Raw genomic sequence first — 13,599 nt, 5'->3', positions numbered from 1 at the left:
AATCAGGTTTAGGGTTGGGGTTTGGGTGTAGAGTTAATAAAACAGGCATTCCTCTTTACTGCATTACATCCTTAACAGCTCACTTTTGGCACCCCTTCTGGGTATTTCACTCGAAAACAGGAGCTCACACACACTTTTACATAAAAAAACCCTTCCTAATTTGGTCACAGGAGGCAGTGCCAGTCAGGCCCGGCTCCATGTGGGGCCAGGGTGGGCCTGACCCACCCAACCAGGAGCTTGGCCCACCCTGACCCCACCCCCCATAACAACCAATCACAAAATTGGTGCAATGTTAATTTCAGCTCCAAATTTTTTTTTTGTAGGCTGTCAAAACAATAGCTTTAGACTCATTCACCTCGCTACCTTTGCCATTAACAAATGCAATATTAATAACGATACTGTCATATTAACAGTCAGTAAACATATTACTAAACACTTGTACATTAAACAAAGCACAACATGCACTGATTTCTTATTCCGAAAGGACAAAAGAAAAGCACTTTTGATCACCAGAATGCAGCTACCACCTCTTCCATTTGCGGCAACAATGTCACAGGAAAAGTTCAACGGCATCTTCGGATGGTGTCAAAAACACAATTACACCTACACAAAAATGCATCAATTCTGTCCCAAATGATTTATTCAAGGCAAATCCTCATCAGCCAGCTCTGAAATACCTCTGAATTCTTCTCGGAGGGAGAGATATTTTTCGGCCGCTTGGCATGACCGTAGCTTGAATATCAGCTAATGCCATCCTTCAGTCTCATCATGTTGATTTGTGCAGTGCAGCTGAAGTACTGCAAGTATCTCTTAGTGCACTGAGAAATCACAGAGAAAATGACAGTCAATTGCAGCAGTACTGCACTGGCATGTCTACTGATGAGCCCTCACCAAACGTCTGAGGACTACCAATCCCTTCTATGCTGACTCTGTCATTTTATCACCTATAGGGAAAAAAGAGCAGTCAGGCTCTGAATGTTCCACTGAAGCTCTAAGGTGACAGATGTTAAACATTGTTGATACAGCTGTATCAGAGATGGAAAACAGGTTTCCACAAAGATTTAGAGCTGATGCAAGCCCACTCAGGTTTGATGCCAAAATCCAAAAAATGTCTTGACAATCAGCTGCTTGAGCCTTTCTGTTGGCTTGCAGGTGTTGCAAAAAGTGAGCTGCATAGTGAAATTATTTTTGCCTGACCAATGCTGAACAAAAAGCTTCAACTGATGTGGACTCTTCAGCTGTTACTAGGATGCATTTCCAGGTCTTCATAAACTGTATGTGTCATGTGTGGTCATGGGCGTTTCTACTGCTTCATGTGAGAGCTCATTCTCCACTCTGGCAAGACATTTTTCACCGTTTTGCCGCATAATGCTTCACGAGAGGAAAAAAAATCTTGTTCTTTTAGCTCATGAAAAATCAATAACATATGAACTGGACATGGACGAGTTTGTGACCGAATTTTCTAAAACAAGCAGAAAGCTAATGTTGTAAATATTATATTAGTAATATGGATGGATGGATGGATGGATAGTCTCTACCAGCTGAGCAACTGACTTTACGAGTATCTTGCTTCTCAAAATCTTACTATTAAATACAGAGTGATACCTGTCAAATCTGCATTGAGTAGAACGGTTTGTCAAGAAGTCTAGTATCTTTATCTCCTGGGCAAAGTGCCTTTGAATCATTTTGTTTCTAAACAAGTGTAGTTTCATTGTTGATAAACTAACTCGAACTGGACTTTCATCTACGTCAATCTGTTTTGCAGATATGAAATATAATGCTTATTGAAAGGAAAAGACTGCCCACTTACTAAATAGAAACTTAGAAACAGACATGCCACTGTTTCAGAACAGTCTCACACATTTTAGATCAATAGATATTTTACAAGTAAAGTGAGCGCTGTCAAATCAAGTTAGAGTATCAGTTGAAAGTATGTGGAAAATAATTGATGATTTTCATATGAAAGTTCTGACTGTTTTGATTCCTATTTGGCTTTTAATTGCAGGAGAGCAATGACCGGTCAAGATTTTCATGAAATAATACATTCGATTTTGGTTTGTGAGTCGATTTTTCATGAGAGTGCACAAGAGCAAAATTTCATGCAGCCCCCTCTCGTGATATGGGGTGTTCAAGTGAGAGCTCACATTGTTGCTGCTAAAACCGGAACACCACATAGCAAATTCACAACAGAGAACACAACACAGCGGCACATGAACCAGAGAACCGAAATTAAACAACAAGTCTGAAGAGTATAAAGTCGAAGAGGAGATGCATTTCGAAGCCCAGACTTATTTGTATGATCTTCTGTAGAGATGGGAGAGGCTGTAATACTATGCAAAAGATTTAGCTGCCCAATCTACTATCCTGAACACCAAAGCCCCCATTTAATTTTTTTTAGGAAGTCTTTTGCCTAATACCTGGTGCTGAAATAGTCAACAGCTTCCAGGTTCCTGATATCTACTGGCAACACAACCTCCACATTAATAAAGAAGGCATGACAACAACTCCACTTTCGCTTTCTTTAATTGCAAATAATATGCAAGGAAAGTGAATGCTAGCTGACGCAAATATTCTCTCAAACATTTTCTCTTGTGCTCCATGGAAAGAAGAAAGCCATATAGATTGGGGACAAAATGAGAGTGAGCAAATTATGACAGAATTTTCATTTTTGGGTGAACAACCCCTTTAAGAGGCCTCTTCATCCAAAAACAATGTTAAGTCAGTGACTGACTGAGCAGACGCTGCCTTCGGTTTCAGACATAGCAAAGATCTGACATACTCCAGTTGTGCAAAAATTGCTACACCAACCAAACCACCCCAAGCCTTGCTTAGTATTCTATTGCAACTGAAACTAGCTTCTTGTTCCCATACAACTGTTTTGCTGACTCAGAAGCTCATACCACGGCAGCAGAGTGAAGTTCCATGGCCCGTGTTACATAGCTGTCACATAGGTTATCTCATTTGAGTGAGATGTGCAACGCTGTAATTACAGTAAAGGGCTGACTGCAAAACTGCTGGTAACTGCTCTATTTAGGTCAGTTCTGAGGTTAGCACAGTCATGTTTTAACAACCCATGCTCACTCAGTTTGACACCCTATATGTGATAGTGTTAAATGATATGTCAACATGAGCACTGTTTTAATGATATTCCATTTTAGAGCATCTGTTTTGCATGTCTGTTTCCCCAAAGGCTTGAGATGTAGTATAGGAAGTAAACAGAAGAGCAGTATGAAATCATCTCAACACGAGGAAGACAACTGAACCACATTAACCAAAAAAGGAAATGTTTGCTACAACATTTGGTTGCAATAATTTATTTAATTTTCATTAAAGAATTAAATACAAGCATAAAATGTATGGAAAAATATATTTACATGTTGCAATATAAAAAAAAAAATAAAAAAATTCAAATAAATAAAGTTCACAAAATGTTTTTTTTATAAATAGACAGTTTTCAAGTCATTTCAGTGAGTTGGCAAAATTCAACTAATTTTCAGAATAACACTGGTCAATATGACTTAAGTACAAATGATTGTTCTAAATCTTTCTAAAGCATTGCCATGGTGTCATTTTTCATTACTTCAGAAACGGAATGCATTGCAGTGCATCTTAAAGTAGTGTGATGTAATGGTGAGGGGCATGCAATAAATAAGTTCAAGTCCTTTTGCAGATGGTGCCTGCAAGGCTGTTAATAGGCGCCATCGGGCCAATATGCATTTTTTTAATTGGAGGTTCACATCCAATCCAGAGTGACATCCTATTAATGCCTGACTCTTTTTGATGCCAAATATTGTTCAATGTACTTGAACAGCAAATCAAGCTCCCCCATGGCTTTGTTAACACCCTGTTCCTCCAACTGTAATGAAAAGAATAAGAAGACGTTAACCTTTGGAATAGCTTTCAGAAAAACATCAGAATAGTTTGGCATTTTAGAATGGAAGATCATGAAGAGAAAAGGATCAATAAAATGCAATGTTTAAGACAAAAGCAATGTGCTTACCTTCTCATATGAGTTCTTTATGCTGGAGATCTCAAAAGGCTTTTGACAAGAAAAGTAATTTCTCTGTAACATAGAGAGACATGTGTGTTATTTCATGTAGTCTGCAATATCAAGGAATCTTAGGTATTTTGGTTCATGTGCAGCAGCTCTTGCCAACCAAAGCCACATAGGTTTTCTACAACGTGTCTTTATTATGACATTCCGAAGAGACCTAAACTAAAAAATATTTTTCACATAGTAGTGGGTACCACTGTAACAGCACCTGACCTGATATTTTGCATTAGCAACGCTAATTATCGTAGCCTTTTTAAGGTCTGTATCCTTTTTTCTCAATTCATTGACAATTTTATAACTAAAATATGTTTTAGAGCTATGAAGCAAGGGACATTTTTAAAATAAACAGCCAGCAAGCTGTTTTGCTGGTATCCCAAGCTGGTCTGTTGGCAGTTCTTAGGGGCCGTTCACACCAAACTGTTTTTGCATCCATCTGTTTAATGTAACGTAATGTTTTAATGTCTAACATGCAATGTACGTCTTTGACCGTTGCGCCACGTCTCGCTTTGTTCTTCAGCATCTCCTGTATTTTAAGACACTGTGTCACGTAAAAAGAACTTTAAAAAATGACAGCTGCGTTCTGTTAAATTCGTTGCGCTGCGTCTACAACGCTTTCGGTGTGAACGTCCCCTCAGAGGGGCACTTGTCAGCATGGTAACCATCATAGTCTAGTGTACGCGTTTTTTTTTTCTTCTTCTTCTTCGTCTTCTTTTTCTTTATTATTATCATTATTTTTTTTATTTATTTTTTTGTAATAGACCGAAAGGCTTACTTACGCATTTCAGTATATCTCTCTTGAGCTCCTTGAATATATTTCCAATGGAGTTGATGGGCGTTTTTAAGTGGTTCTTGACAGCATTAGGCAGAACGGTCTCCAAATAGAAGCGTAGGATCTCGTGCATGACATGACACCCGTAAGGACTCTGTGGATCAAAGACACAAGGTTAATTCCTGATTAACTGCTGCACCCACACACACTAATCGCACTTTACTTTGACTACTGCCGTGGCGCTGTGCAGCTTAGAGATGTTTGGTGGAGATGTTCAGTTTCATTATGATGCTGTTACTAATATAAAGGGGAACAATTGCTGATGTAGTGCAATGGGAGTAAATAAGCGTCCTTACGTTTATGTTGTTTTCCACTGTATCGTCTAACAATGCATCCAAGTCGTCATTGGACTCCTGAACAGAAAATAAAAATGGAAACACATATCGATTAGTGAGTCTCTCAAACTTCATTATAAGAACTAATAAGGCAAACTTGTCATTTGCAAAGCTCAGACTTCATGTCATATACCTGTGCTGGACAGTAGCCTAGTCTTAGTACACTTACATAAAATTTCTGTATTTCTCTATATGACACACGGAGCTCCTTCAGTCTCACAGGAAAGCCCTCCACAAATGAGCAGCATTCAGATTTGCAGTCGACTCTTCTGCATTGTGCACTGCCAGAAATCAGAAACATGATCAGAGCAGATATGATGACTCCAGAGAAAACCATTCTTCAGTCCTCTTCTTTGATGATAACCCCTTCTTGATATTCAGCTGGTCCCACGAGAGAGGAGATGTACAGATGAACTTTGGGGAGTCGTTATTTTATAGACATCTTTACCTGTTTCCTGTGGTGGGGGGTTGACTTACTGGCAATCGTACTGTGTCATCACCTTAGTTAAATTTTTTTCAAATCTATCTATCTATCTATCTATCTATCTATCTATCTATCTATCTATCTATCTATCTATCTATCTATCTATCTATCTATCTATCTATCTATCTATCTATCTGTCTGTCTGTCTGTCTGTCTGTCTGTCTGTCTGTCTGTCTGTCTATCTATCTATCTATCTATCTATCTATCTATCTATCATTTTTTAAGATTTCTGCTTTTCATTTCCCTAACAAAATGAATCAGAGTGAACTGCGGAAAAAAAACAATTGTATTCATTGTATTTAGTAAAATAAATTACACAATGCAACTTGACAAAATTTAAATGGTTAAATCTTGTGAGTAATCTGAGTGTATAATTATATTAACTATTTAAATAGTTTTAATGTGTGGCATTAACATATATGTTAACCTCTTTTTTTTTTTCCCAGCAGTTGCGGGAATCTTAAGAAAACTCAGATAAAAGCAGTGAACTGGATAGACGTCTCATCTCAGACATTTCATTTTACGCAGATGCTGGAAGCTCTGTGTGTGCATTAGGCCAACTCTCACAGGTAAGTGTAAAATCACACATACAGAAATGACTGTAAGGGGTCCAGTGTGGTTTTAGGTGGCAATTAACTGGTGTTCTAAACCACAGAGATCTTTCACATATACCCCTGACTCCATTGATTGTAAAATTATGCATCACAGCCTCCCTTCTCCTGAACTCTGTTAGTTACTGGACTCTTTTGCAGGTTGTAGAAGCTTTCTTTTGTTGTTTTATTGTATCTCAAGTACAGTATTTACGCAGTATACACATTTTGAAGAATAAAGCCTGCTTTCCATATAATGAAAGAGAATTGATTGCTATCCCTCTTTACAGAAAATTAGAATGCTATTTTCAGACCATTCTTCTTTTCTGAAGAAGTGTCACTTCAAGTTATGATATTGTAACTGATATTTCACCATACAATCATTTTTTTCTTTTACCACTGACAGGTCATATTTAAGCTGAAAACATTACAAACACCCACAACCAGTGAAAGTACATTGTGAGCATTATGTTTCATTGATAAATGTTGCACAATCACTAAAATGTTTTTGCAAAGGAAAACATACATTGCAAAATTGTATGTAATGACTTGAATAGCAACCGGCAATACAAAGACATAATTTGTGCTACCGAATCAATAACAACTCTTATTTATGACCCTACTGTATTATTTTTGTAAATAATTTTAGCATATTATTAAGAATTAGGCAGAGACAATAAGCTCTTTGTGTGTGAAATAAGTTTGTCAGATATGGTTTGCTTTCTTAATGTGGTTGTAATAATTTATTTAGTGAAAAAGAATCTATGCGCCTATCTTTGTAATCTACTGTACAGCAATGGCCAAAATTGGCAGTGATGTAAATTTTGTGTTTTGCAAAGTTTGCTGCTTAAGTATTTGTAGATTATTTTTGAACATGCTTCTACATACTGGAAAAAATGATAAGCGTTTCATAAGTTTTAAAGGCTTTTATTGGCAAAAACATTCAATATATGCAAAGAGTCAATATTTACAGCATTGACCCTTGTTCTTCATAACCTCTACAATTTGCTCTAGCATGCTGCCTTCTTGCCTTATTAGTGCTTGGAGTTGAACACAATTTGTGGGCTTCTGCTTGTCCACTCGCCACAGGTTCTCTATGGGATTAAGATCCGGGGAGGTGCCTGGCCACGGATCCAAAATTTCAATGTAATGATCTCCGAGTCACTTCATTATCACTCTTGCCTTGTGACATGGTGCTCCATCATGCTGTAAAATGCATGGATCATAACCAAATTGCTCCTGGATCGTTGGGAGAAGTTGCTCTTGCTGGATGTTTTGATACCATTCTTTATTCATGGCAGTGTTTTGAGCGAGCCCACTCCCTTGGATGAAAAGGAACCCCAGACATGGATCTCAGGATGCATCACTGTTGGCAAAACACAGGACTCATGGTAGCGTTCACCTATTCTTCTCCGGACTATCAATTTTCCATGATCCCACACAGTCGGAAGGGGGCTTCATCAGAGAAAATAACTTTGTACCTGTCTTCTGCTGTCCAATCCTTGTACTTCCTGCAGAATTTATATTTACATTTACATTTATGCATTTGGCAGGCACCTTTATCCAAAGCGACTTACAGTGCACTTATTACAGGGACAATCCCCCCGGAGCAACCTGGAGTTAAGTGCCTTGCTCAAGGACACAATTGTGATGACTGTGGGGATCGAACCAGTGACCTTCTGATTACCAGTTATGTGCTTTAGCCCACTACACCACCACTCAATTTCAGTCTGTCCTTGATGTTTTTCTTGGAGAAAAGTGGCTTCTTTGCTGCCCTTCTTGACACCAGGCCATTGTCCAAAAGTCTTCGCCTCACTGTGCGTGCAGATGCACTCACACCAACCTGCTGCCAAAATTGAGCAAGCTCTGCACTGGTGGTGACACGATTCCGTAGCTGACTCCTCAGGAGGATACGGTCCTTGTGCTTGCTAGACAATCTGGGATGTCCTAAAGTCTTCTTCACAGCAGTTGAACCTCTCTCCTTGAAGTTCTTGATTATTCGGTAAATGGTTCTTTCAGGTGCAATATTCTTTGCAGCAATTTCCTTGCATGTGAGGCCATTTTGATGCAAATTGATGATGGCTGCACGTCTTTCTTTAGAGGTAACCATTGCTAACAAGAACACAATGATTGGAAGCACTTCTTCCCTCCTTTTATAGCAAACAGTCTGCTCTAATAATCCACTCAGAATGATTTCACCTGACTAGTACTCGTTCACAATTTCTCAGATGCTGCTGATATGAATAGTGAAAAGATGTTAGCCGGTCATTTTGTGCCAGGGCCAAAAAACTGTGTCACTGAACACATTATTGCACATACTCATGCAATGCGGTAGTAATGTATCAAATTATACAGTAATTTTAATCAAGATTACTGCTCTTGCTTCTTTACATGTATTTTGCTGAATTCTACCAGAAACAGCTAAATGCTATGGAATTGCATTAGTTGTCATTAATCAAGTAACTTAAGCATGAATGAGTTAACCTGTTCCATAACTTACAATAACATCATGCATTCAAACATGGGTGAACCTCACACGATGCTTGAAAAACCCATGATGTAAAACTGGTGGTTTTTTTTCTCTCCAGCACACTGAAGTGAGAACCTATCTACATTAACCTCAGATTACTGAATGTTAGCGAACGTAATGGAGAATCTTTACATGAAAAATCCAAAGGAATTTAGTGCTGCTTGTATGCATTTGTTATTTATCTGTGGAAAACATGGGGAGACACTGGTACATTTCAGATTTGAGAAATCCACCATTATACTCAGATCACTTACACATTTGTGTGTGTGTTTGTTATGAAATATGCACATATGAAGAACTGGCAACTGCAAAATAAATAAATAAATAAAACAGTCTATAAAAATGTGTGTAATAATGCTTTTCATAAAAGACATTACTATGTCTATGAATCCGATTTTGGTAGATGAATAACACCATCACAGCTGATAACCATATTACTGGCTTTAGAGATGAATTAATTGGAAAAGAAATCACTTTATACTAATTTCAAGTTACTTTCTAAAACACTTTTCACAGGAAAGCTTTTGTTTTTCTGCTAAACAAATTAAAAATAATGTCTATACTTCTTCCTTGGTCATTCGGGAGGTCGCACATCCTTCAGCTGTCATAAAACAAAAAAAATCCAAATTCAGGTTTTAAATATATTCTACATGTATAATATTATTTAGTGTAATCCAAGTAAAGTAATTGAAGTAATTACTGTAACAGTCAGCTAATTATAATTTGAAATGTAATGTGGTGCACTACTTCTTGTACTAAAAATCAGCAGATGACTCTGGATGGATTCAGTATAGAGCGCCATCACAACAACTGACGAATTGGGTGCAGTTGTTCGGGGCTTTGAGGGGAAAGCCAAAAAGGGACCTTTAAGGTAAACACCCTGGCCCCTCATTGAAATCCTACATCTTTAGTAAATGATATGTGTCATTCAGGTGTTTTTTCTTTCTTTTTGACGGTTGAGAGTATTTGCATATAGAGACTGTAGCTTCATGTTCTAAGACTTTAAACGTGTAACTGATATATTTCAAATCACCTATTGAAAAGAAATTCTCAGATCTTTTGGTCCATACAATGCTAGTGAATTAGTGCCAAAATGTGGATGCTCCAAAAATTTATGTAATACATAAAATTCAGTGGTTAAATCAATGTTTTCAGAAGCTATTTCATAGGTGTGGATGAGAAATAGATCACTTTCACATTCTTCTTCTTGTGTTTTTGGTGATTCACATTCTACATGCATACCGCCTCCTACTGGGCAGGGCGAAGAATTTCAAGCAACAAAAAAAAACTTAAATATTTACCTGTTTCTCACCCACACCATACTTCTGAAATATGGATTAAAACACTGTCCGAGTCCAATGGATTATTTTTATGATGCCTTAATGTTAATTTTTTGGAGCATCTAAATTTTGGCACTTGTATAGACCTACAGAGCTGAGATATACTTCCAAAAATCACAATTTGTGTTCAGCAGAAGAAAGTCTGCCATACATATCTGGGATAACATGAGGGTGAATAAATGATGTGAGAATTTTCATTTTTGGGTGAACTAACTCTTTAACTTGTATTGCACCCAGGATATTTAGTTTAATATATACAAGTATTATTGAATCCTTATTCTGTCTCCCCAGTAGATTTTTACATAAATGCTAAATTTTGCATCTCAATTAGATGTGAAGCCCATATTCCTGGCAAAGAGAGAGTAGTTTCTGTTAAGCAATAGTTTCGGTGTTGTTCATTGATTGAACTAAAATAGGCTAAAATCATGCTTTATTGACTATATCATAGCCCTGTAATATTGGGAAGTTATAAAAGCTATTAATGGAAGGCAAACATAAGAGCACATTCATAAGATTGTTGCATGCACTGAAACAAACTCCCACCTTCTGAATTGCACATACTCCCTTATTAATCAGCCATCATGTGAGCAGGAGAACAGATGACTTTATAGCAAGTATTCATTTCTGTTTCTGAGGAATTTACTAGGAATTTACTAGATCACAAGCTCTTGGACCAAGTTTTCCTCCTTTTTGTGAAGTAGCTTTGGTCACTGCCAGGCCCTTGCCCCAACTAAGATCAACCAAAGCATCTTGTCTTTAAAGGAAATCCTATTTCTCAAACAGTAAGGCTCACCACATCATCCTGCCGCAGTTTCAGTTTCACAGTTTTTTCTTCGGTTTGGCTGTTTAAGTTAAGTTGTTAACCCTGTTGTTCTCATGGGCTTTCTGCAGTGACGCAGATGAGAGCGCTTGCTATGAGGCTGTCAACCAGTATGGGGGATGAAGCTGTTTTGGCTCGTGCCTTTGCGGGTGCTGGTGCCCACATGACCGAGGCTGCATTCCAAAACAAAACAGCATGCGTCTACTGAATTGTACCTATGTATGTTTTCAACATAAAAGCTCCTCCCTTCCTGTCACAGGAACACAGTGTGCATGATTTGTTATCAAGGTACAACATCATGAAATTGTCTTATTATGGACCTTAGATTTTTCAAGGAGACAGGGTGCAGGGGGGGAGGAAGAGCTGCGTCTGCTAGTTTGTGCTGACTACATTTAGTGTAGTTTAAACTTTTCTGTGCAGCTCTCCCTCAGGTGCTGGTATAATGCAATTCTTTAATGAAGCACAACATCATTTTCAGAAAAATAGCAGTATAGCAGGGAGTGGGTACTATTCTGGGTTTTAAAGGTCAATAGATTCTGCAATATGATGCAATATTAAGCCATATTTGCATAGTCTGCAAATTTGTCTTAGTCTTGGGAAGTCTTAGAGGAAGTGTTTTACATGGACTGTAATTTGGTTAACCATTTGGTTAAGGATGTCCAACTGTTAGTTGATTGAATAACTGAAATATTTTTAAACTTGGAGATTTTCCAAAGCATGTCACATATTTAGTTATTTATTTTAACATTATTTCTTTTGAGTGTATTGCAAGTCATTGTTTTTATGGTTTTGTGCTTAATAAATGACATGTTGGTAAATATCAAAAGCTTTGCTTAGAGTGCTTTGCTTGCCTTTTATTTTTATCTTATGTTTTTTTTTTTTTTTTTACATAATTATATGTGTCAAATGATCAGCAAGAAATTTAAGGCAGGAAATTTCCTGTTTTGCTGAAGTGGTTTCACTGAATTCACTAATGTTCTTTTTTCATAAAACCGTTATGAAACTGAATCATGAAATCCGTGCCAAGTCAGCGATGTATTGCACAATTCTATTACAGTCATCAGCAATTGTAAATGGAAATGTTTCAAAGTCACTGTAAGTGGAAAGCTTTAAAATATTTTAACCTTGTGCATGTACATTTTTCTCCATGACGTTAAGATGTCACAAAGCAAGAGTGAATTCTCTTAGAAATAAAGTTTTAATGTTATAGTGTTAAGTTAATAAGCTTAAATCAATAAATGAATAGTAATATGACTATTAATTATAAACATTGACACATTATGGTTGAGTCTAAGTATTTTTAATGTTTTCCCCTTTACAGGTATGCAAAATTAATAGGCTTTTTTTTTTTTTTTTTTTTGCAACAAAGCCTATTTTATCCTTTTTTCCATTTTTTTTTTTTTCAAAAAGGGACAAGTATATTCTATAAATAAAGGTCACTTGTGGCAAAACGAATATCATCCTGTGACAGCGAGGGCGTGGTCAAGCGCCAGTCTGAGGGAGAAAGCGGTAAGGGCGCTTGCACCTGAGCTAAATTATGTTTAACACCTGTCTCTAATTTCAGTGAGCATGGGGAGAGCGGCATAAAACGGGCACAGAACCGCTAGACGAGGGAGAGAGAACAACACGCCAATCTAGTGTTGGCATAAGACAAACCATATTAAGAGATTTATGTTATGCAGTGAAGGATAACACTGCATAACATAACATTTGTAGGATATTTCTGTGACTATTAAAGGGTAACTAAACCCTAAACCAACTTTTTTTAGTTAATCTGTAAGAATGGGGCTTTATTAGTACTGATCATTGATTCAAGTAATTTTTCTGACATTTGTGTATAAAGTGTTTTAATTCTACAATATATGGTGTAAAAACATCTGAGTGCTGCCCTCTTCAGGTTGAACGGTGGCTACTGCAGTTGAATTTTCCTATTGGCTGTTTGCGGTACTTCGTGACCTAACCGGTGACAGCTGACATAAGCAGGTTCCAGCTCACCACGCCCTTGGTACGAGCTACCACACCCAAGGTAGTATAAAAACCATCTCGTTTCGTCAAAACCACTGTAGCGAGTCAGGAGTTGGAATTGCGAGTATTGAAAACGATCAGGATAGAGTATTTTAGCATCTATTTAGCATAGCATTTATATAGTTATTTAGATTATTTAGTGTAGTCTAGGTAGTTAATTAGCATATTTGTTAGTGTAGTATTGTTAGAAGCATAGTTAGTTAATAGCATAGTATTGCGTCAGTTAGGATAGCTTCAAGTTAGCGTAGATTATCTGTATTTAGTACAGTGGTCAGGATGGTACGAAGGTGTAGTGTTGCTGGTTGCAACAGCACTGCTGGACTGTATAGCTTTCCAGCAGACTTGGAAATTAGGCGCCAGTGGTTGCATGTCCTTGGCCTGGAAGACCACGAGTTCCCGCCTAGAGCTGTAGGAGTGTGCAAACTGCATTTTACGCGGGATTGCTTCTCCAACGCAATGGAGGTGGAAATGGGCTTCTCCAAACAGCTCGCGCTGAAAAGCGACGCAGTGCCAAACGCTGCTCCTCCTGCACGGACTCCACCACCGCAGCGGCGTCTTGAGGTGAGTGATCATATATATTTGAATCACAATT

The 13,599-nt window shown here is 37.8% G+C and overlaps 1 protein-coding gene across 1 annotated transcript; it reads right to left on the bottom strand.

Annotated features, from left to right (window-relative positions):
• Positions 1-3,556: 3,556 nt before the first annotated feature.
• il10 (interleukin 10) lies at positions 3,557-5,594 on the bottom strand. Its single transcript, XM_052111274.1, has 5 exons — positions 5,388-5,594; positions 5,180-5,236; positions 4,831-4,977; positions 4,001-4,063; positions 3,557-3,856 (listed from the first exon to the last, which is right to left on the bottom strand). The coding sequence occupies exons 1-5, from the start codon at positions 5,553-5,555 to the stop codon at positions 3,761-3,763; spliced, it is 531 nt and encodes a 176-aa protein (XP_051967234.1). The 5' UTR covers positions 5,556-5,594; the 3' UTR covers positions 3,557-3,760.
• Between the last annotated feature and the right edge of the window lie 8,005 nt (positions 5,595-13,599).

This window comes from Xyrauchen texanus, chromosome 39 (genome assembly GCF_025860055.1).
Source record: "Xyrauchen texanus isolate HMW12.3.18 chromosome 39, RBS_HiC_50CHRs, whole genome shotgun sequence".
Classification (NCBI taxonomy): Eukaryota; Metazoa; Chordata; class Actinopteri; order Cypriniformes; family Catostomidae; genus Xyrauchen; species Xyrauchen texanus.
This window is presented reverse-complemented; position numbering and strand designations above follow the sequence as displayed.